We start from the raw sequence: 22,666 nt of genomic DNA, 5'->3' as shown, positions 1-22,666 counted from the left end.
ATTATCATTTATTGCACCATGAACTAAGCTTTTTTTTTATGTAATGAATAACTCGAGATATTATTTATACTAGTTCAGTCAGTTTAATAACAAAAGTAAGCAATTAAAATTATATAATATATTATACCGTATGATCGAGAAAAAACGGCGTCAGCGATGGCTATGGAATGAAGATCGCTGTCATTTTATATGTAAATTTATATGGGAAATGTCATTGATGTTCATTTCCCAGCCAACTGGACGCCGTTTTTTTTCGATCATACGGTATTATAGATTATAGCATTATATTGAACTTAAATTGCATGTAGTTAATACCGATTATACAGGGTGGTCCGAATTGTATTCCGGAAACTTCGGCAGCATATTCTGCACAGAAAAAAAAGCAAAAAAGTTTGTATAAACTTAAAATGCTTCATTTCGGAGGTACAGGGTGTAGAAGATTAACATTTTTATTTCGATTTTTTCCAAATAATTTATGAATAGTATCCTCAAATATTTGGATGAAAATTGGTGTCTGATAGTTTTAGTAAAAATGAAACTTCTACACCCTGTATCTCCGAAACTAAGCATTTTAGAACATACATTTATACGAACTTTTTTACTTATTTTATCTGCATATGAATATGCTGCTGAAGTTTCCGGAATACAGTTTGGACTACTCTGTATATTAATTAATTTTTTTTTATTAAAATATTCCAATTAAAGCATAAGTGTCAATCAGACTAGGTACATAATCGTTTATAAAAAACACCTATTACATGCATCATTACAATAAATAAGTACATTGTACTAAAATTATGCAAATAAATTTACTGTTCGTACAGTGATGCTTAATTTTCCTCAATGACTTAGTCTATTTTTGTTATCTGAGCTGTTTAAATAATATCTTTAATATACAACACACCAGTCACAAAGAGGCTGCTTTTATTCTCAGTGTGAATATTATCGTCTATTAGAAGTTAAGACGATGTCTAGTTTTAAATATTTAAGTGAAATTAGTGAAAACGAATTAAAGAAATTGATACAGTCGATAGATACAGTATTTTTTGATGTAGATGGTAATTAAGACTTAGTTAGATAAATTTTTAATAATTTATTAACGAAATTACATAAAACATATTTATACATTTTAATAATTGTATTTATTAGGAGGCTTTTTCTTCATTACAATTATCGGTTACATTCCTGCAATCTTGAATTGATTAAATCAAACAGCAACTATTCGTTTTTAAATAAATTACTGGGTATCATTTTCTTAAACATCATGTTTTTAATTTTCTTCTTATTATTTGGGTAACATATTGATTTTGTAATATATAGTGGAGTGGTCCAGAGTCTTTTACCTCGGAATTCAATTACTGTCAATGTATTAATGTGAAACCTTTTGTATTGCCTTTTTACTGGGTGCGTCTCAAAATTGGCTCACCCCCTATAACTTTTTTATTTTTTCAGATAAAAAAACGAGATTTGGTATGTTAGTATATGACATAAATTAGGATTGATTGACATATTCAATTGTTTTCGGTCACTTCCTGTTTCAACGGAAATGACTGCAACTTTTGATTTTTAAACGGCACCCTCGGAATTTTGTGCTTTGTTCGATAGAAAATGACACTCTGAGTAGAACTTTTGACATTTTCTCATATGGATTAATTGAAATTGTAACATGCGGATCGTAACGACAATTTGACTCGAAATACCAAGTGTGCGGTACCAAATTATTCGTAAAAAAATACTTTTTCCACATACGCTAATGAGCCACCCTCGTTCCATTTGAAAAAATTGAGATATGATTAAAAATACGATTTGGGCATCTTTTGACCCGCTAGAACAAGACACATTAGATGATCAAAACCATTTTTCCAAGGCTCTTTGATTAAAAATGAGTAATGGCGCTCGAGATTGAAATTTAAAATACGATTTTTTTTAAAGCAAAAATGTCAAAAGTTGACATGTTGTATGTCATTCTATTCAGAGTGACATTTTTTATTGAATAAAAGAAAAATATACCCGGGTGCTATTTAAAAATCAAAAGTTGTACTCATTTCCGGTGAAACAGGAAGTGACCAAAAACAATTGAATAAGTCAGTCAATCCTAATTTATGTCATATACTAACATACCAAATCTCGTTTTTTTATCTGAAAAAATACAAAAGTTATAGGGGTGAGCCACTTTTGAGACGCACCCGGTAGATAAAATACTAAAATGTTTACCCATTTTTTTTTCGTTGCTTTTAATTTTTTATTTTAGTAATTTTAGTAAATTCTTACTTAGTTATTTCTTTCTTAATTTTTATTTTTTTTCCTAAGTAAAGTTATTGAAATAAATGATTCTAATGCATAAGCTATACCTATTCTGCTTATATTCTTATATTCTGCCTATTCTGCTTAAATTTTGATTGAAATCGAATTATACAGGGTGGCGCGTCATATACGACGCGGTTTTCGCAAGGAGAACAAAAGTTTGTTTGAAGTGAAATTTTGTGAGCTTCTGTAAGGTCAGTTTAAGGCATTTTCTAAAATTATATAGAGTTCTACAGGGTGTCCCCAAAAGAAGTTACACATCAAAGTTGTATTTTTTGTAATGGAACGCCCTATATATTAATTGATTTTTGGATATTAGTAAAAAAATAAAAGCGAGTTTCATTTCAAAGTTCAAAGCTTTGATAATGTATTTTAAAGATTAATATATTTTGTTCTAGTGGACCGATTTTGGTGATTTTTTAAGCAGTATGTATGTAGCCAAATTATTTGACTTTTTAGTGTCTCTTTCTAAATTAAAAATTAAACTCTTTATTATCTGTTAATTATACGAGGGAAAACAAAATGTTGATATTTTGCTGAAAGTTTGAAACACCCTGTGGAATATGTTAAAATAGCAAGAAATTTAAACATCACTTTATCATCTAGATTCTAGATACATCCTTTCTCGATAGTTTGTTTTTTGGTTCATCTCATTAGCTTTATTTTTGTTGGAGATATTCGCTTTTGAAGAAGACATTAACATTTTTTCTTAATATTTACATTAAGAGCATGCCTTTGCTCTTCGTCCTAGTCAACAAATTTAGTAACTTCTGGTCCCGAAGTAGGCCTTCTTGATATAAGATTTGCTTCATTTTGTCTTCTTCTTATAGTCCGTTAGGTAATATCTGTGGTAATATGTACCGTCCTTAGGTGCAATTCATTATAAATTTGAAAAGCTGGCAAACGGCGCGGGCGGTTTCTTAGAGATAAACTTACAATAAGTCGATCGTCTCGATTATAAGTTCTCATACGAAGATTTCCGGACGTCTAGATTGACGTCCTAAAGGACGTGGTCATAATTCAAAAACCACTCAGTATACTCTATGGTAGTAAGGTATTTTTGGAAACGGAATTTTATAGCAAATTCTCTGAACTAAACAATTATAAAGCATTTCATTTGAAAAACTAAAACTTAAGTGTAAAAATATGTTTGACTCACCCTGTATATCTATAAAAATATGTTTTAAATGTGAACTCTTATTAAACACATATTTTGTAAAAGGTTTGGAGTGAAAATCTCAAATCGGAATCCTGATAGAGAGCTTTTTCGGAACACGGAGCCATCTTGTATGTATGCATTTGTGTATGTGTGTTTATTAAATACTAAAGTGAAAGCAACGAATTTAAAAGGGTAAACTTTGTAATATATATTATTAACAATACAATGCAAAAAGTTTTATAAAAATTCGTTCACAGTAAATCAATTCCGAGGTTTGTATCCCATAAGGGCTTCAGCACTCCACTAATAGTTACTGTTGCTATTTTTCATTTATTACCTTATATTACCATATATTAATATTTTAAATATCAGGATTTTATAATTTATTGTTTTTTAGGAGTTTTAACATTGAGTACTACGCCGATTCCAGGAGCCAAGGAGTGCGTTGCCAAATTGAGAAAGTTAGGAAAACGTATCGGATTTGTCACAAATAACACTTTTTCTTCTGTAGAGTTGTTAATGAAAACTTTGGATCATTGTGAACCAAAAGAGGATGAAATCAATACGCCCAATACTGTCGTCGTTTCATTTTTGAAGGATATCAATTTCAACAAAGATATTTATTTGATTGGAAGCACTTTGTTAAGGAGTATGCTGATCGAAGCTGGTTTTAGCGTTGTACGATTTGAGGTGTGTAGATTGTAATTTTTCTTACTTTGCTTAAAGCTAAAAGACCTTCGGACCTCCATTGTCATTTATTTGGCTAACACAAAAATATCACTGACCTTTATCAAGTGTAAACTAAACTAAATCCTAAAACTACTGAGTTAACTCAGAATATTTAAATATTGTCCCGTATGTGTTGGTTTTCTATACACAGCAGTGCTAATGGATCCATCGCTTCTACTGACAAGAACATCCAGAAACGGTAGATAGAAGTTTTCCGCGTTCTCAATCGTGAATCTGATTGAATTGTTTATGAATTAAGATGATTGAGGAAGGAATCCAACATCCATCTGTCTATCGGTTCCATTCCAGATTATAAGCTCTGGATTTTTTGTATTTAGTTTAGTTCACACTTGATAATGGTCAGTGATACTTCTGACCGAAACGTTGTGTTAGCAAAATAACTAAAGACAATGGAAGTCCAAAGTTCTTTTAGTTTTAATAATTTAAAACCCGGACCCCATTAGCAACACGCCATGCCATGCCACGACACGCCATGCCATGCCACGACACGTCATGCCATGCCACGACACGCCACGAAGATGTGTGCTTATATTTTTCCATTTAATTATATGTGTTGCATAGAAAATAGGCCCACGCCACGTCACGCCATCCGACGCTATCACACGTGTGATGGTGCGATTCAAAAGTCTGCTGTTTATATCATATGGTTTATATTGTTGTAGGACTTGAATAATGAGCTCAAAGGAGAAAACTATGGCCACTTGTTGGAACTAATAGAGGAGACGGTGGCTTCTTGCAAAAATGTGGGAGCCATGGTACTGTGTTTTGACTTTAATTTCAACCATTTGGCTTCTCAGATTGCCACGTCTATTTTGCAGCACTATCCTGATGTGCTGCTTCTGAGTGGTTTGACAGACGATATAGGACCCTTGACGAAAAAGTTTACAGCAGTAGGTAAGACTACTATGATAATAATTCTAGTCTTACTTCACTCAAGGACAGATTTATGTTCTTCGTTATGTTTAAATAGGCGTTGAACGATGACAGCTAAGCGAATTGTAATCTATATTTATTGTAAGAGTGAAGATAATCAGAATATTCTTTTTCTGTTAATATCCAAAGTTTGCTTGATTAGATGCTAGTGTAGAGAAGAAACTATAGGGCGTACATTTATGGAAACTCCTCTTTGTTACAGGAATTCGTAATTATTGTGTCTATATCTCAACATATCTTACAATAATAGTCAATTAACTGCAAAATAGAAATTAACAATTTCTTGAGTTCTCAGAATTTTTCAGTTAAACTAGCCATTTTTATAGTAACAAAAAATATACATTTATTTCTTAGTTACTCATGTAGTAGTTTTCGATAGAATGGTCATGTGGATATATCACATACAGTGATGTCACTGTTCTGGTACAAGAAATCCATTTACTTTTGAACTATAATTACAGAAAACTGTGCTGTTATATAATGATATTTTCTTGTTGAACAGACTATAGCTGCACTATATGAGGGATTACAATTTTTACCCCCTTTAAAAATGATCTGTTTTTATTTGTATTAGAAATCTTCATTTTCACAAGACTTACTGTTATCTTTTGTATATTTCTCTTATAAAGTTTGTTTTACTTTAAACTGTTTTTATTCCTTTTTAAATTTCTTTGCAAATACATACTCTACCATATCTCACATCAAATATATATAATGCAATAACTGAATAATGGTAATTCTATTGTGCAATTCAGAAATTTCTCGTTTTTTGTTTGCCTTACTTAAAATTATATTAAGTAATCAAAAAATCTAATAAGATTAAATATGCGGACTTTTATTATACCAGGACTCAAAAAAGAGTACTGAACTCAAATATGGTATGAATATAATCTTACTGGAATACATGTTGTGTAGGTATAGACTCAGAGAAATAAGTAAATAAAGAAAACGCTTTAAATTGTTTGCTTTAAATTGGTTTGTGGTCTATTGCAGCATAACTATTAAGGATAAGTAAGATAAAAATCAATGATGGTTTTTTGACTATCTAAACAATACTTACCGGCAGCTAGATTTAATCATTGTATATTAGAAGTTATAATACCTATAACTATACAGGGTGTTCCAGAAATAAGTGCAAGTATTTTAAGGGGTGGTATATCTCGATAAAAGAAACATATTTTCTCTTTATCGTTTTTCAAGTAAGTCCAAAATAACGGAGTTATTTTACTTTGAAAATTTCCAAAAAAAATAATTTTTAGGTAAAATTTTGAGAACCACTGGATTTTTTCTGGATTTTCTTTCATGTAAATTTAATCTAATACCTATGTTGCCAGAAATTATGTTTTTTTAACTAAAAACTAAAAAAATTTCCAAAAAATTTTTCAAAAAATTTGGAATTTTCAAAATTTTTTTTCGCGAAAAAAACCTCATATATGTATAGGCATGTTTCTGGGGTTGAAATATACTACCAGTTAAAATACTTGCACTTATTTCTGGGACACCCTGTATAATAAATAAAAATATTTACATGAAAAAGTCTACAAAATCTAGAGAATCTGTTTATACAGCTTCACAGATAAAGTCCGCAACACGTAGGATATTTTATTAGTTTCATTTAGGTAAAATTTGACTTTGGCATTAGTTTTAGAGAGAACAATTATTGTATCGAGAGAACATTTGCATATGACAGATGTCACGTCAATAAATGGGAGAGCTAGTTATAGTTTTTTATCACGCAAGTCATTTGTTTCCAACCAAATTTAACTTTTCATGTGTGCGAAGACAATAATTAATTTAGTGCGAAGGCAATATTTAACTAAATGTATGAGCCCTAGATAAATATTTGACAATTATTTTATCAGTTGTTTTTGCTCCTACCACGAGACTAGCATGCGACTGGTTAAAAATTGCAAAACTTTTTTTTATCAAGATTGCAGAAAATTAGTATTTATACTTATCGTCGCCTTTCTTGCGAAGAAGCCTAATTAGCGTTTTCTAAATTTTACAAGGATTTAGTCTCAATTTTTAAAATTTTGTTATAGTCTAAGATCCGGCTGCCGGATTATTAGGTCATAATATTTTTAATTAAAACTTAATTTTTATATATTTATGAATAGGGGAATACACTTTTAACAGGGTGTCAATAAAAAAATTGCCGCAACTATGTTTAATTAATATGGAGGCTAGAAGGAGGAGGCGAATCGAACGCAAAAATTATGGGCCCAGTTTTTGAGATCTAAATGAAGTTCGAAAATCGCCGTTAGGGGCGCATGTGATCCGACCAAATACATTTAAATTTACATATACCGCGGCCTCCCCATAAGAGCAATGAGAGAATTTATGTCCCAGGATTGAAGGACAGAAGATCGAGTTTGACATAAGTCCATCCTTGTTCAGTAGCTGGATGTAATGCACATGCGCCGAAATGCTACTTTTCTATTGGCCGAATGGTGTCGAGACTAAAATTGTGAATACAAAACCTTAAATTTGAGTTTGAAAAGTAAGTTAGAAGTTAGGTTATATCAGATGCCGGTTTTAGATATTCTTTTCTAAGTTGTTATTATAAAATTGTTTCATTATATGGTTCTTTTAGTGCATACACGACCGAAGAAGAATATAAGCTGCTAAAATAAATCTTCCCTATAACTGTTGTACAAAAAAGATAGAATTTCCAGCAACAAATATCACCAGTTCAACCTTTGATTTGATGTAAACAGTAATTGTTTCTTGATGACAAATGCGAATTAAATAGTTTATGGTGTGATTGTGTTAGTGATTTAATCGTTTTTCATAAAAACATTTGAAATTGATATGTTTACAAGCAGTTCAGTGTGATATCATTTTAATAAACATTAAAAACTTTCGTAACAAACTAGTAGTGCTTTTACCGCAATTGACAGAAACCGAATCACGAAAATTAAAAGTATTTTATCAGGAAGAACTTCAATGGAAAGTGAAGATGAACACTACTGTTGCACCCTTTGATCAATGTTATGTATCCCATAACTTTTTATAGCTGAAACCAGAGAATAGGTACATTAAGCTGAAATGTTTCCTGTGTCCAATAGCGTTTTTTCTTTAGATTTTCTGAATTTAAGTTTTAATGTCATAAGCAAAGTTTTGCAAATTGTCACTGTTTCGTAGTACAATTAAATTCAAGATGTATTATATTCAACGTCACCTAATAATTGTAAAGGTAAATTTTTGTAAATAAAATATTAATGAATAAATAATGAACTCAATTTATGTAAATATGTATATACACTGACTTATTTCATCATATATTTATTTATTTAGCAATATTAATACATTACAACTTTTGTTTTTATTAACTGACTAAATTCCACTAAATTTAATAAATAAAATATACAGTATATAAATTTAATATACAATTTAGCATCTATACCAAAAAAATATAACAGGAACATGTTATATCAAGAACACAAAGAATTATAATTTAAAAAAATGCATTCTAAATAAATACCTGACTACAATATACCTACATATTAATTTAAAGAGCTTATTCATAAAAACTATTCTAAATGATTTATATACACAATCAAAAGTCCTTCAACCACTGTACATTATTTTTCAATTTAAATGAAGCATCTCGGGTAAGTAAATTATTTTATATTAGAATACTATATTGCTTTGGCGTAAATTCACTTTCAATAGCACTGTTCAAATGGTGGTTAATACATATCAACAGGTAATTTTAGCCACCATCTAGTAGGTAAATTATTTTTATTTTATAACAAGGCCTCCTAGGTTATGTTACGCAGATGTTGATTTTAGGCTATATTCTCTATTAATTTGAATTTAAAATTAATCTGTACACTGACAGTATATAATTTGAATGTTTTTCTTAACATCTATCCATATTTTTTTAAATAAATAGTTAAACCACTTACATTAGGACCTTTGAAAAGGCTTGGGTTTCTTTCACCCCGTTCTTTATTTGCCTTTTTTCCACTGTAAGTCCCACTTATACAGCCAGGTACGAAGCAAGATCTATTATATAGGGTTTTTTTAATGACACTCATTGTTACATTGCTAATAGTTCAATAAAATAACTATAAATTTAAAAAAAACTAGTAAAAACACAGTTAAATCGTATTCTAACAATGCAAATGATCAATCTAACGCGCTTACAGTGCCTCTGGTGTCAAACCGAGAAACTTGCTTTAAAGTAGGGACAGAAATTTCAAATATGCCCATTGTCGATTCGCCTCCTCCTTCTAGCCTCCATATTAATTAATAATAATAACCTTTGAATAATAACTGATTTCGGAGATGACATGACGTTCATAAAATTTTTTGATCATTTATATGTCAAATAAAGCTATTTTTACTCTGTGCATGATGTTATAAGGGTAATAATAACAGCTCCCGTATATATTTGGGAGTAGCAAGCATAGATAAATGCAACAAGTTTAGATTGGAAAGCCCGTAAAAATTTTAGGTCGCGAAATTATTTTGGGTCGCGACCGTTATACGCAATCTGGCGCTGCTATAGCGGTCGCTAAGAACAACGGCAAACAAAAACAGAAATAATTTTCTCTTGTCAAAGTCAGAATCTTCAAAAATCATAATATTCTTTCAAAATCTAAACCGCTCTCATTAAAGAAATTCCGAAAAGTGTTTATAGCGTCCATTTTCAAAGTAATAATTGCTATCTTGTGAGTTTAATTCAAGTTTTATTTACTCCAACCGGTGATAATTGTGAAAAAGTGGCATTGAAAACTTAAAAAACTGTGCTGTGAACTGTTAACTGCAAAAACCATCGTGGATCGGGGCATAACGTCGGTTTCCAATGTTTCATAGGTATTTCATACATGCGTCCTTATATAAAATAAAGTTTCTTGTATGCAACACACTGTCTTTTATTTATAAAATTAAACGAAAATAATAATAAATTTGAATAAACAATATTTGGCGATATAATTCCGGAAAAAGCCGAACCGCTCCGAAATTTTTAAAAGTTTTGGGTCGCGACCGTTGCTAGAATAGCGCCAAATAGTGTTTACATTGTCCTTATGGGCACTTTTCAATCTAAACTTGTTTCGTTTATCTATGGTAGCAAGGTACAGCTTGCCGTACTAGAGCCGTTCGGTATACAAGGAAGGTAATGTGGTATTCATTACGCTTCAACCGCCTATTATTACTTCAGGACAGTGGCGGACTAAGCCTGTTGGGGGCCCGGGGCGGCGAAGCTAAATGTGGCCCCCGGTCTGTTTAGAAAATGAAGTACTTTTAATGCACATTTTGTAAAAATTGAATGACGTATGTATAATGGTTGACAAAATTCAAGTATTTATACAGGGTGTCCCAGGCTGAGCCTGCGTTAGAGATTTCTAGAGAACTACAGTATCTAAAAACGGATTCTGAAATGGATTTAAGCTTCTAAAGAAGATTTAGGAACCTAAATTCTCTTAAATGGGTGACCCCATTTTTTATTACATACTTAAATTCTCTGTAAAATTTTATGAATTTTGATATTAAACACTCTATACCTAACGTTAAGTTAAGTAAGTAAGTAAGATTATTTAAAATTAAAGTTAAGATTAATTAAACAAGTCTTAAATTACAGGCAATTAGATGCGTATGAGAGCGTCAAAATTTGTAAAGATAGTATGAACAGAGACAATGGCCCAATTCCTTCCAGTTCTCTGTTCCTACTGCTCTAATTTTGCCTAAAGCAATAAATAAAAAACATACCATATATTCTATCCCTGTGGAAACAAACTGATATAGGACAAAGTTGCTTACTGGTTGGTTCACAATTTGGTCAGTTTATTATCACATATTTTAATTTCAGAAAGTAATTATCTGCAAAATAAAACACTAATTCACCAAAATACACCAAAACACTTAACTTTTGCACTGGACGTGCGTTTCGCTAACTATGTTAGCATCATCAGCAGATGATTACTAACTACAAACTAAACTAATATCTACAAATTGAGCGTTTATATACTCACTCATATGGTTAGCGAAACGCGTGTCCGTGAAAAAGTAAATATTTTGGTGTATTGTGGTGAATTAGTGTTTTATTTTTCTGCTGTAACATAGGAAGGAGAAAATACCATTAACATTTTTTTTGAGAAAAAAAAATATTTATAATTTTTAGAGCAAAAAAACTGCCTGTCAAAAATATGTATATAGCCTAAACGTCAAATTTAGTGATTGTCACAGCCACAAAGAGAAGACACCACCACACCATAAAGAGAAGACATGTGGCTATTTATGTCGAAAATTAAATTGTCCGAATGTCATATAATAATGGCCGCAGCTGTCATGGAATTGAGCGATTAAAAAATTATCATAAATCATTTTTTTTGCAAATGGAAATCCACTTATTTTATTTCACTCGTGAAAAGACTTTCGTTACTTTCGTTTTTAAAATGTGTTACTTTTTGACTATACATGTTCCTGTACCTAAAATGAATCGTTTTTAAGTTATTTAAGATTTAGCTTTAAAGCGTATATTTTTCTTGATTTTAACCAGTAGCCTGCGGCAGTATATTATCGATCATCATTTCCAAGCTAACTTTGCGCTGTTTTTCTTTTCGATCGTACGGTATATTATTAAAATATCAACTATTAGATATAACCAAAAAACGAAAATACGAGATATAGTTATATAAATACACTTTTTAAACTTTTAAGCAGCAGTAGTTATAATATAGGAAATTCAAATAATTCATTTTCTGACAGATGGAAATAAATTGTCTGCCTGACATTTAATTTCAAAGGAAGCTAGATAAAATCAAGAAAAATATACGTTTTCAAACTAAATCTTAAATAACTTCACTAGTGAAATAAAAAAAGTGGGTTTCCATTTGAAAAAATAATATTTATGATAATTTTTTAATCGCTCAATTCCATGACAGCTACCGCCATTATTATGTGACATTTGAACAATTTAATTTTTGAAATAGATAGCCACATGCGAGGCCACATGTCTTTTCTTTGTCACAGGGGCTGTGATAATCACTAAATTTAACTTTTAGGCCGTACACATTTTCTTGACAGGTAGGTAGTTTTTTTCGTCCAAAAATTTTAAATATTTTTTTTTTAAATGCTTCCAGGGAAATACCGCGACAAAATATCGCGATTTTGTAAGTCCTCCAAGATCCGAGGGGCCTCTTCGCTGTCTCAGGCCCGTGGCCCCCGTTATACTAAAGACTTCACTGTTCATCATCAGTAATGAAATACAAGTTATGCTGTGCATTGATTGTAATTTAAAATGTTTATTCAGTAAAAATAAATAATCAAACCATTGAAAAATAACTTCAAAACTAAAATAAATAAATTCAGTCTCAAAATATATATAAAAAATAATAATTATTCAACATTTTAAAGGGGGAAAATTACCGCTAGATTTAATTTCCTAAATAGAAAATGCCATTGACAATTACTGGGGCCCGATAATTGATAATTAAGTAAATATCTGCTTCCATTTATACTGTTTATAGTTGGCGTATACATATGGTTTGCATACTCCACCTACAAACTGCTTTATAACTACTTTATAACACATATTGGCCTTGTTTGCCAGTTGAATAAAAAATTACTTATTAAGATTCGCAGGCCCCCTAAAAGACGTTAGTCCTCCCTTAGTCCGCCACTGCCTCAGGATTGTGAATCCCGCGTTCTCATTTAAAGGCTGAGTCGACCTAGGTACTGAAACTATTTTTATTTTATGAAATATAATTTGCTAATGTTATAAGGGTGCCTATCAAAAAGTTACGGTAAATAGGGGTTGCCACGGTTCAAAGTCGTCCTAAAACTTTATTCGGGCCCGGCAACAGTGCGTCGGGCATCTATAGCTCCTATAATAAAAAAATTAGAAATTTTGTATAAGTGCCACCTAATGTATGTGTTAGGTTAGGTTAGGTATATTTCAGGAAAATATTTTAACTTCTACAGAGTGGCTCAAAAAATGTGAGTGGATCGGGATCCGGATTTTCTTTAAGTGGAACACCCTCTATGTTATTCTTTTGTTAGATGGAGAATTAAAAAATGAACATTTGTTATATTTAAAGTATTTCAAAATCTGTATCTTGTTTCAATATCAGTCTGGTTTGGTTTGTATATATTTGACACTGTATGATGAATTTTTTACATACACTCTATAATAAAATTAAAATGACGTCTAGTTTTGTTACTGGCAATAATTTTATTATATTACAGTATAATTATTATTGCCCATGTTAGAGCATAGGATTATTACTCTCCAAAGTATGATGTCAAAATGATAAAATCATATTTTCTTTCTCTGTGCAAACCACATCTTTGTATCTCTACTCATAAACGAGAAACCCCATAAAACACAGGAATGGGACACTCTGTACTATTGGTCAATAATTACAAAACTTTTTTTATCTAGATTGCTGAAAATTACATGTTAGTATAATTATAACAGTACAGGGTGGCTCGAATTCGACGCTAATCATTGGGATTTTGGAAACCGTAAGAGATATACAGGATCGGTTAACTGGAGGCAAAAATTGCGCAATTTGATGCTCAATAAAATGCCGTATTGCATTTTTATTTTTTATTTATTTTTTTTGCATAAAATATTCTGGTGATGGAATTTTCTGTACGAAACGTCGGCAAATATCAAAGTGACTATATATAGTGTTTTAAGAGTGATGAAAGGATTTAATTAAATTGAAAAAAAATCAGGTCCGTATTTAAAAAAATTAAGTTGATGATGGTCGCCAGAAGCCGAAACGCCAGAGTCAATATTTAATCACACAGAGTTATAGAGCAAAAAAAGGTGGCCATGAAAATGTGTTTTTTGTTTTAAGTTATCTTAACAAATAAAGCCAGAAAACAAAATTGAAAATTCCGTTTTTTTTTCGAATATATTCGGAAGTATTCGGAATTTTTCAAAATGCAATACGGCATTTTATTAAGCATCAAATTGCACAACTTTGCCTCCATTTAACCGATCCTGTATCTCTTACGGTTTCCGAATTCCAATGATGAGCGTCGAATTCGAGCTACCCTGTACATATATTTTATTATTACCATTTGTTATAGGATTGTTACTTTCCCAGATATGGTTTTCGAAATTATTAAATCATATTTTATTTCTTTATCTATTTAGGTTCAAAGTATTATATAGATGGTATTCAGAGATGGACAAATAGGCAATGTATTCAAATGGCAAAGCCTGGTTTAGCTTTCAAGGATGTGTTGATATCGAAATATGGAATTACTGATCCCAGTCGCGTCTTATTCATTGGCGACAAGTAAGTTTCTTGGGTTTAATCTTATTTTTTCTTGGGTACAATTTTTGGATGTTTTTTGTTGAAATCGTTCCATCTCACATTGAACAGATTTTACGTAGTCATAGTCAAAGAATTAGAGATTGTTTTTGATAATTATTAATATATACAGGGTGGTCCGAATTGTATTCCAGAAACTTCGGCAGCATATTCTGCAGATAAAAATAAGTAAAAAAGTTCGTATAAATGTATGTCCTAAAATGATTAGTTTCGGAGATACAGGGTGTAGAAATTTCATTTTTATTTCGATTTTTTCCAAATAATCTCTAAAGTAACGCCAATATTTGGATGAAAATTGGCGGATGGGTGTTTTTTGACATGAGAAATTTGATTTTGATGTCAATACGACTCCCATTTGTAGGTGGCGCCACCTACATGTGTTTTAACTGTTTTGAAGAGTACTAACTTTTCGTCGGTACCTAACTACGTCGGTATAAAACTACTGAGTAAAAAAATATACATTTGCGACTTTTTTTACATAAAAATGGTCTCTTGGTAAAAATCGCTACGAGTAATGGTTTTCGAGATATTTGGAATCAAAATTATCAATACCTGTCATCATTGACATAAATTAAACATGTCGACTAAATAGTAATTAGACTGAAATCATAAATTTTAAATCTTTTTGTGTCGAAAGTTCAAAATAAATTGTTTAATCATCATTTTTTCGCAGAAAAACTTATGATTAATTTAAAAAAATAAAAATTTATTATTTCAGTCAAATAACTATACTCAACGTGTGCTTATTTTTTGTCAATAATGACATGTATTGACTATTTCCATTCTAAATGTCTTGAGAGCGGTTGCTCGTAGCGATTTTTACCAAGAGACATTTTTTACATAAAAAGTCATGAAATGTATATTTTTTTAGTCAGTAGTTTTATACAGGTACGGTCGAAAAGTTATTACTCTTCAAAACAGTTAAAACATATGTAGATGGCGCACCCTACAAATAGGGGTAATTTTGACATCAAAATCAAATTTCTCGTGTCACAATACTCCCAGATACCAATTTTCATCCAAATATTGACGTTACTTCAGAAATTATTTGGAAAAAATCGAAATAAAAATGAAACTTCTACACCCTGTATCTCCGAAACTAAGCATTTTAGGACATACATTTATACGAACTTTTTTACTTATTTTTATCTGCAGAATATGCTGTCGAAGTTTCCGGAATACAATTTGGACCACCCTGTATACGAACAACTTCAGTTATTCTAAAAGTGATACTTGTCACTTGTGCTACTACAAAATTTAGAACACTTATGTTTTGTTACCTTGACAAATTTAAGCACGTTTGGTATGCAATTGAGACATTTAATTATTTTAAACAGGAGTACTCTAACACTGTATAATTTTAATATTACTGTTTTTATTAAGTTCTAAAGTAAGATTTTATTATAGTCCAAAAAGCGTGTTAATATACAATAGGTAAAGAATTTATAATTAAGTACGTTTTATATTATGACATAAAAAAACATTTTTAAAGGAAAATTACATTAGAAATGTTTTTATTAATATAAAATGTAATATGAAATGTAAATATTATTTTCTTATAATAATTTTAAATTTTAGTTTGGCTAGTGACATTGCTTTTGCTAAAAACGGACCTTTTAAAACCATACTGGTGTTGTCTGGCGTAACATCAAAAAGTGATGTGGAGAATCCAGAATTATCAGATGATAAAAAACCTGACTATGTAGCTGACAGTCTAGCAGAACTTTATAAGAGAATAGCGCAGTATTAATATATAATTTTTTTTTGTAAAAATAATTTTATGTAACACATATCGAATAAAAGTCGAGTTTTATTGTGATTTATTTATTGTATAAATAATAAATATATTATATTATGTAAATAAATATTAAATATAATTGGTTTTGTTGGTTATATTTCTTCATCTTCCACACATACGGTAGTGTTAATATTTTCGGGAATGTCCGGTACTTGGATGGGATTCGGCTGGGGCATAACCAAATGCTGATAGACGGGAATCTGAAAATTATAAAAAAACATGACGATACAAAAATAATTTAAAAGAAGACAGAATCATTTTTCTTAAAAATGTTGATAAAATTATTAGTATAGCCCTTTAAATAAAAATATTAAGTAAGGAAAGGAACTAGAAAAAGTAAACAAAGTTTTAACTTTGTCACTTTGTCATTATCATCCGTCAAGAGAAATTGTGGTGAAAAATGAAAAGTGTTATAAAACAATTATTATAAAAAATGTCTCTATCTATGTGGCGGATTCATCTATCCAAAAAAATCCTTATGGGTTTTTCGCCACTGCACTGCAAGAAAAATCTGCAAAATGAAATAGTTATTTTTTGTAAACACTTCTGGGCGTTAAACCTAAACGGACGCTGCTTGTCAGAAGTTGTGTTTACAGTAATAAAAATATTGCCTAACAAAGAAAAAAATGCTTAACGTTTCGGAAAGTTTTCTCTTTCCGTCGTCGGAAGCAAAAAAATAAAAAGAATCAAGAAAAAAAAAACTATATAAAAATATTTAAATTGAACTATTCGAGAACACTTTACTTTTTAAAACAGATACATCTACAAGAAATCGTTGACGTTCTGTTAAAATGACATTATATTAAGTTCAAACTTCAAAATTAACAATTACTACCTGATAATTACTTAATAAGGTAAAACCAAAAAGCCCAAACTTTCTGTATGATTATTTTTAAATTTTACGTATGTTATGTTTATTTATGTAATGTTCTTTAAAATCAAAGAAGCGATTGCCATACATTACTAACATCTACAGATGCATGAGCAATACATTTATTTTTATTAGATTGAATTAAAAAGCCTCTTTTATTTTTCTTTTAGAGGCTATCGCTTCTTTCATTATAATTTTGGCGTTATTAAAATTTATTCTGTGCCCTGTGTCCCATGAATGCTGACAAATCTTAGATTTGTGAAAATCTCCCTTTCTTAAATAATCTTTATGTTCTTTAATTCTAACATTTAAGGGTCTAGATGTTTCACCAATGTAAAATTTATCGCATTCACAGAGTATTTGGTATATTACATTTCTTGTTTTTTTTATTTTTTATTTTATTTTGTAGATTTTTCTTGCAGTGCAGTGGCGAAAAACCCATAAGGATTTTTTTGAACATAAAGATTATTTAAGAAAGGGTAATTTTCACAAATCTAAAATTTGTCAGCATTCATGGGACACAGGGCACAGAATAAATTTTAATAACGCCAAAATTATAATGAAAGAAGCGATAGCCTCTAAAAGAAAAATAAAAGAGGCTTTTTTAATTCAATCTAATAAAAATAAACCTATAGTTCATGCATCTGTAGATGTTAGTAATGTATGGCAATCGCTTCTATGATTTTAAAGAACATAACATAAATAAACATAACATACGTAAAATTTAAAAATAATCATACAGAAAGTTTGGGCTTTTTGGTTTTACCTTATTAAGTAATTGTTATCAGGTAGTAATTGCTAATTTTGAAGTTTAACTTGATATAATGTCATTTTAATAGAACGTCAACGGTTTCTTGTAGACGTATCTGTTTTAAAAAAGTAAAGTTTTCTCGAATAATTGAGTTTAAATATTTTAAATAATTTTTTTCTTTATTCTTTGTATTTTTTTTTGCTTCCGACGACGGAAAGAGATAAACTTTCCGAAACGTTAAGCATATTTTTCTTTTTTAGGCAAATTTGTATAACTGTAAACATAACTTCTGACAAGCAGTGTCCGTTTAGGTTTAACGCAGAAGTGTCTACAAAAAATAACTATTTTATTTTGTAGATTTTCTTGCAATGCAGTGGCGAAATACCCATAAAGGATTTTTTTGGAGAGACAATTATTATGCTTTCACTATGGATAGAACTGACTACGGCAACTGTTGCTAGGATATTCTATTAATTTTTATTGTATTTTTTTAGACATTGTAAATGATCGTAATTTTTTAAGAGTAGAAAGTATAAAGCTTCATTCAGAACCCCGCAATTCGTGGAATAAATTAGTGGTTTCAGTTAGCGTAGAAGTTTGTTCCTTTAATTTCAATGTGAGCATTCAAAAGGTCAAAATTAGTGGTAGACATTTTCAGTTAGCAGAAAAAGTTATCAAACTTTTAACTTTCCCACTGATTATACTTCAAAATTTGCGAGATATGTTGTAACAGTCTTATTTCCTAGCGAGCTATTACTAACGCCTAACAGTCGGTCTTTTTGTTCTCGGGCGCCACCCCCGAAGTTTAAAGTGTTTGAGAGACCACCTCGGCCAATACGGGTAGCTTTTCTACAGTGGAGAATCCAGGGAAATGGGGTAAAAGCCAGTTAAAGTCGAATATATTCCATAACGAGGTTTATTTAAATAAATTAAGTATGAATCCAATATCTTCAAATAAATGAAATATGAAGAAAATACTAAAACATGAAATATCGCAAAATCTAACACAGAGAAATTAAATCAGTTAATTACAATAGCAAATAATTAAGTTCATATGATTTAAATTCAATATCTTCAAATAAATAAAATAGAAAAATACTAGCAATACATATTCACATGCATCTTTAAATAAATCAGATATATAAGAAATATTATTATTATGGTAAAATCAAAGAGGAACCTTAATTAACTCCTCCTCCGTAAAGAATTTTATACCATAAAAATAAAATAAAAAACAACTCTACTGTGCTGAAACTAAAATTTGTGATTATTAGAACTCTGATGGGGTATCTGGCGGTTACAAAAAAAAAGAAAGAATGTGATTACCTCTTTTTTTGAAGTAAATCGGCGTCGGATCAAACGAATCGGTCTGGTTTTCTGAATCGCCTACAGCAGCACGGAATCCAGGCACACTAATTATTCACGGTCAGGTATAAAGAAAACTTAAGAAAATCGGCGACGGATCAAAACGAAACGGTCTGGTTGTCTATTCACGGTCAGGTATAAAAAAACTTAAATGCTCGGTTTTTAACTATACTCATAAATCAGAAATACGGTTTAGACTTATTTTAAATCAAATCTCTGCGACCATGATTTATACTTATTTAAAATCAAAAACGGAGATACGGTACTTTTACTTTAAAACTCAAGAATTCGGTTTTTACAGCAGCGCTGATAAAAAAACGGATCAGATTCGCGAGGTTTACTTAGAAAAGTTTACCGGTACTTAGTCTCAACAGGAAGAACCCCGTTTTCGCGCTCCCGTCGCTTAAATAATCTTTCCCGTCGGGAACCACGAACCACGTTCGGTTACCATCGTCCTACGACCCATCAAGATTCCTTACAGTAAAAAAAACGGTTTTTACCCGTCGATCCTACAAAAAAAACCATTTGCTGTTTGTACCAAAAAAAAACTTCAACGTCTCCATGCAAATCGACGAAATATTTAACACAATTTTATCAGCAAATAATTTTTAGTATTAAAAATATTTTTCAGTTTTAGACTATCATAACAGTTCTAAAAATAAAAATAACCCATACTAAGCTTGTCTAAGAATTATTTGTTACCATAATCCTTCAAAACAAATGAACATATCAAATTCTACTTATATACAGTATGGTTCATACTGTATATATATTATACTACATACTGTATCACAAACGCTATCCGTCCTGGTGATAAAAAAACAAATATTTAAACATTTACCATGAGAATACTAACGATAAAAAAATAAAAAAATTAGGTCCCAAGGCAGGATCGAACCCTGGCTCTTCGGTGTACCAGCGAAGTATACTCTGTTTTTTTTTTCTCAGATAAGATTTCGACAGACGATGACAGAAAAAAAGCAGATGACGTCCAATACCAATCTATTTATTTTACTAAAGAAAGTTTCTAATCATTTTTAAGTTAAATATGGATGGGTTTAAATATAAATCCGTCATGCGTCGTCTCTTGTTGTTTTTAACCAGTTTTATTGGTTTATTTCAAAAATGACAGATCGTATTTCAATTTTATTGGTTTGACGGAACGATAAACGACAAACGGACGCCGATCCGTATGAACTCGCCTTTAGATTTTTGACGCTTGTCAAAGTCTTGGCAAATTAGAGGTTATGATTTTGTGTCAACTGTTGTCAGTTTTGTCAAATACCCTGCGTTTTATAAGAGAATAGCGCAGTATTAATATATAATTTTTTTTCTACATCTTTTGGAAGATGATGCATTTTGATTCGTGTTATTACGTGTGTTTTGTGTCTTTTGAAGTCAATTGGAGGAAAAATCGAGTGAAAATTAACTGTAGACCCAGAGCACAGTTTATGGTTAATACACGCTGCCCAGGCAAAAAGTCTTATACACCAATAAAGTTACCATCATTAAAGTTCGTATACCATCTCGTCGTAGACAAGTGCATCTCGAATATGGTAGAAGGACCATACTAAACACATACTAAAAACTGAAGTAGCTGTAAAATGTCGACATCACACGATACGTAAATAATGGATTTTAGTAATGCCAAATGTACTGGTTTAAAAAATTAAGATTAAAGTTAATTAATCAACCTTTAAGGTACCTATAAAATTTGCTAAGTGTTATTAATACTAAAATAGTTTGTTTTATTTATGTTGTTTTATTTATTCCTGCGGAATATTACTAATTTGTATTTGTACGTAAGTTATATTGATAAATATAATCATAAATGCTGGAAGTTTCATAAAGCTTGAAAGTAAGAAATAGTTCTTTTTTATATTTTCTTGGTATGTGGTGTCTTGTTCTTGTTTGTTTTGTATTAACACATACTGTTTTTTAATAAATTAAATAACTCGATTACATTTTTTCAGTTTTATACAGTTTTTTTCATAATATTTTGAAGTAATCACTTGTCAGTCAAATTTTAAATATAATAATTTCCTGCTATGCGTTCCAGTTGTACCAACTTATTTCTTTGTAAAATAAAATAAACTACTTTAAAATTAAAATGACAGACACATCTCTCACTGTCAAGGATCTTCTCGTTGGATAGACTATACTTTCACGCCGAGCTATCGTGCCGTGTTCGGTTTATGTTCACGCCTAGCATTTAACAGGTTAAATAAAAAAAATATACGGACTTCATTACAATGTCATTTTGGCCATTGATTATCTTCCGTTATGAGAAATTGTGGTTATAAATCAAAAGTTGATTGTTTTATAAGCTAAATATTAGGCTTTCTGTATGGATTTCAATGTAAGCATTCAGAACGTCTAAATCAGTGGTAGACATTTTCAATTAGTAGAAAAAGTTATCAAACTTTTAACTTAGGCTTTCTGTATGGATAAAACTGACTAACGCAAGCTGTTCCTAGGATATTCTATTAATTTTAATTGTGGTTTTAAACATTGTGAATGACCGTAAACTAAAAAGTATAAAGGATAATTGAAGCCACTAATTTATTCCACTAATTTTGATGTTCTAAATTAGTTTTAAAATTATATTAGTATCTACTAATTAATTACTACCACTAATTTTGACGTCCTGAATGCTTACATTGAAATTAGAGGAACAAACTTCTACGCTATTGAAATCACTAATTTTTTCCACTGATTTCGACGTTTTGAATGAAGCTTAAGTCATATTTTTTGTAGAAATTGGATCATTTACACATATTGTCCTGCTACTAAAAATTTGTCCAACAAAAAATGTCGTTCCTTTTAGAGCTGACTGATTAAACGAACCAAAATAATATATATGGTCTGTGGAGAACTTTCCGTATTGGAAAAATAATATGAATATTATTTTTATTAATTAATAGTATAATGCTTGGTTTTAACATCCAGAAATACTTACATAACGAAAGCTTGTATCAAATTTAATCTCCTTAGGCTTAGTAGTCCTTTCTGGGATATGATAATGATGACCAAGGATTGGATCTCTAAGTCGAGTTCCATAGATTTTATTGTGGTCGATGTGGATAAGATCCTTCTGTGCTTGTTTTTGCAATTGCTTGATCGTGAGTCTCTTGGGGAATGATCCTCCACACAGCACCTTCAAAGGATATATATTTTATATACCTGTGTTACAGTAAAAGCTAAAAATCAGTAAATGTTGATAAATACTAGTTAAAGCTCACATTCACAAGTAGAGGAAACTATCCAAGTATGGAATACCATTTAGCTTTTGTGTTATATAAAAAAGGTATTGTAAATCACAAATTTTTGTTCCTAGCTATTATCAGTCATACCGTTGCATATAACTTAATAACTGTTTTCTGTTACTGAATTACACAATCATATTACATTAGCTCAAGGAAATAATAGCTTTAAT

At 30.6% G+C, this 22,666-nt stretch overlaps 2 protein-coding genes across 3 annotated transcripts in view; one reads left to right on the top strand and one right to left on the bottom strand.

The window, feature by feature from the left end:
* The first annotated feature begins 852 nt into the window (after positions 1-852).
* Positions 853-16,260, top strand: LOC115880229 (phosphoglycolate phosphatase 1B, chloroplastic-like). The gene is made up of 5 exons (XM_030897384.1): positions 853-1,058; positions 3,861-4,153; positions 4,876-5,107; positions 14,265-14,409; positions 16,024-16,260. Exons 1-5 carry the CDS (start codon positions 968-970, stop codon positions 16,193-16,195), a joined length of 933 nt encoding a protein of 310 aa, XP_030753244.1. The 5' UTR covers positions 853-967; the 3' UTR covers positions 16,196-16,260.
* Positions 16,261-16,266: 6 nt separating this feature from the next.
* LOC115880227 (WD repeat-containing protein on Y chromosome) overlaps positions 16,267-22,666 on the bottom strand; it is a 43,591-nt gene continuing 37,191 nt past the window's right edge. For both annotated transcript variants that reach the window (XM_030897382.1, XM_030897383.1), the window contains 2 exons: positions 22,190-22,387; positions 16,267-16,443 (listed from right to left, as the gene is read on the bottom strand). In XM_030897382.1, the coding sequence (XP_030753242.1) occupies positions 16,336-16,443; positions 22,190-22,387 (306 nt within the window). In that variant the 3' untranslated portion in view covers positions 16,267-16,335. The remainder of the gene's footprint in view (positions 16,444-22,189; positions 22,388-22,666) is intronic.

This window comes from Sitophilus oryzae, unplaced genomic scaffold, assembly GCF_002938485.1.
Source record: "Sitophilus oryzae breed Bouriz unplaced genomic scaffold, Soryzae_2.0 scaffold_1620_pilon_pilon, whole genome shotgun sequence".
Lineage (NCBI taxonomy): Eukaryota > Metazoa > Arthropoda > Insecta > Coleoptera > Curculionidae > Sitophilus > Sitophilus oryzae.
This window is presented reverse-complemented; position numbering and strand designations above follow the sequence as displayed.

Excerpts from the sequence above, each read along its gene's own strand:
- LOC115880229 (XM_030897384.1), top strand. The coding sequence starts at position 968 with ATGTCTAGTTTTAAATATTTAAGTGAAATTAGTGAAAACGAATTAAAG. Across the intron at positions 4,154-4,875 it reads TTAGCGTTGTACGATTTGAG|GACTTGAATAATGAGCTCAA; the intron begins GTGTGTAGATTG and ends ATATTGTTGTAG. Across the intron at positions 14,410-16,023 it reads GTCTTATTCATTGGCGACAA|TTTGGCTAGTGACATTGCTT; the intron begins GTAAGTTTCTTG and ends TTTAAATTTTAG.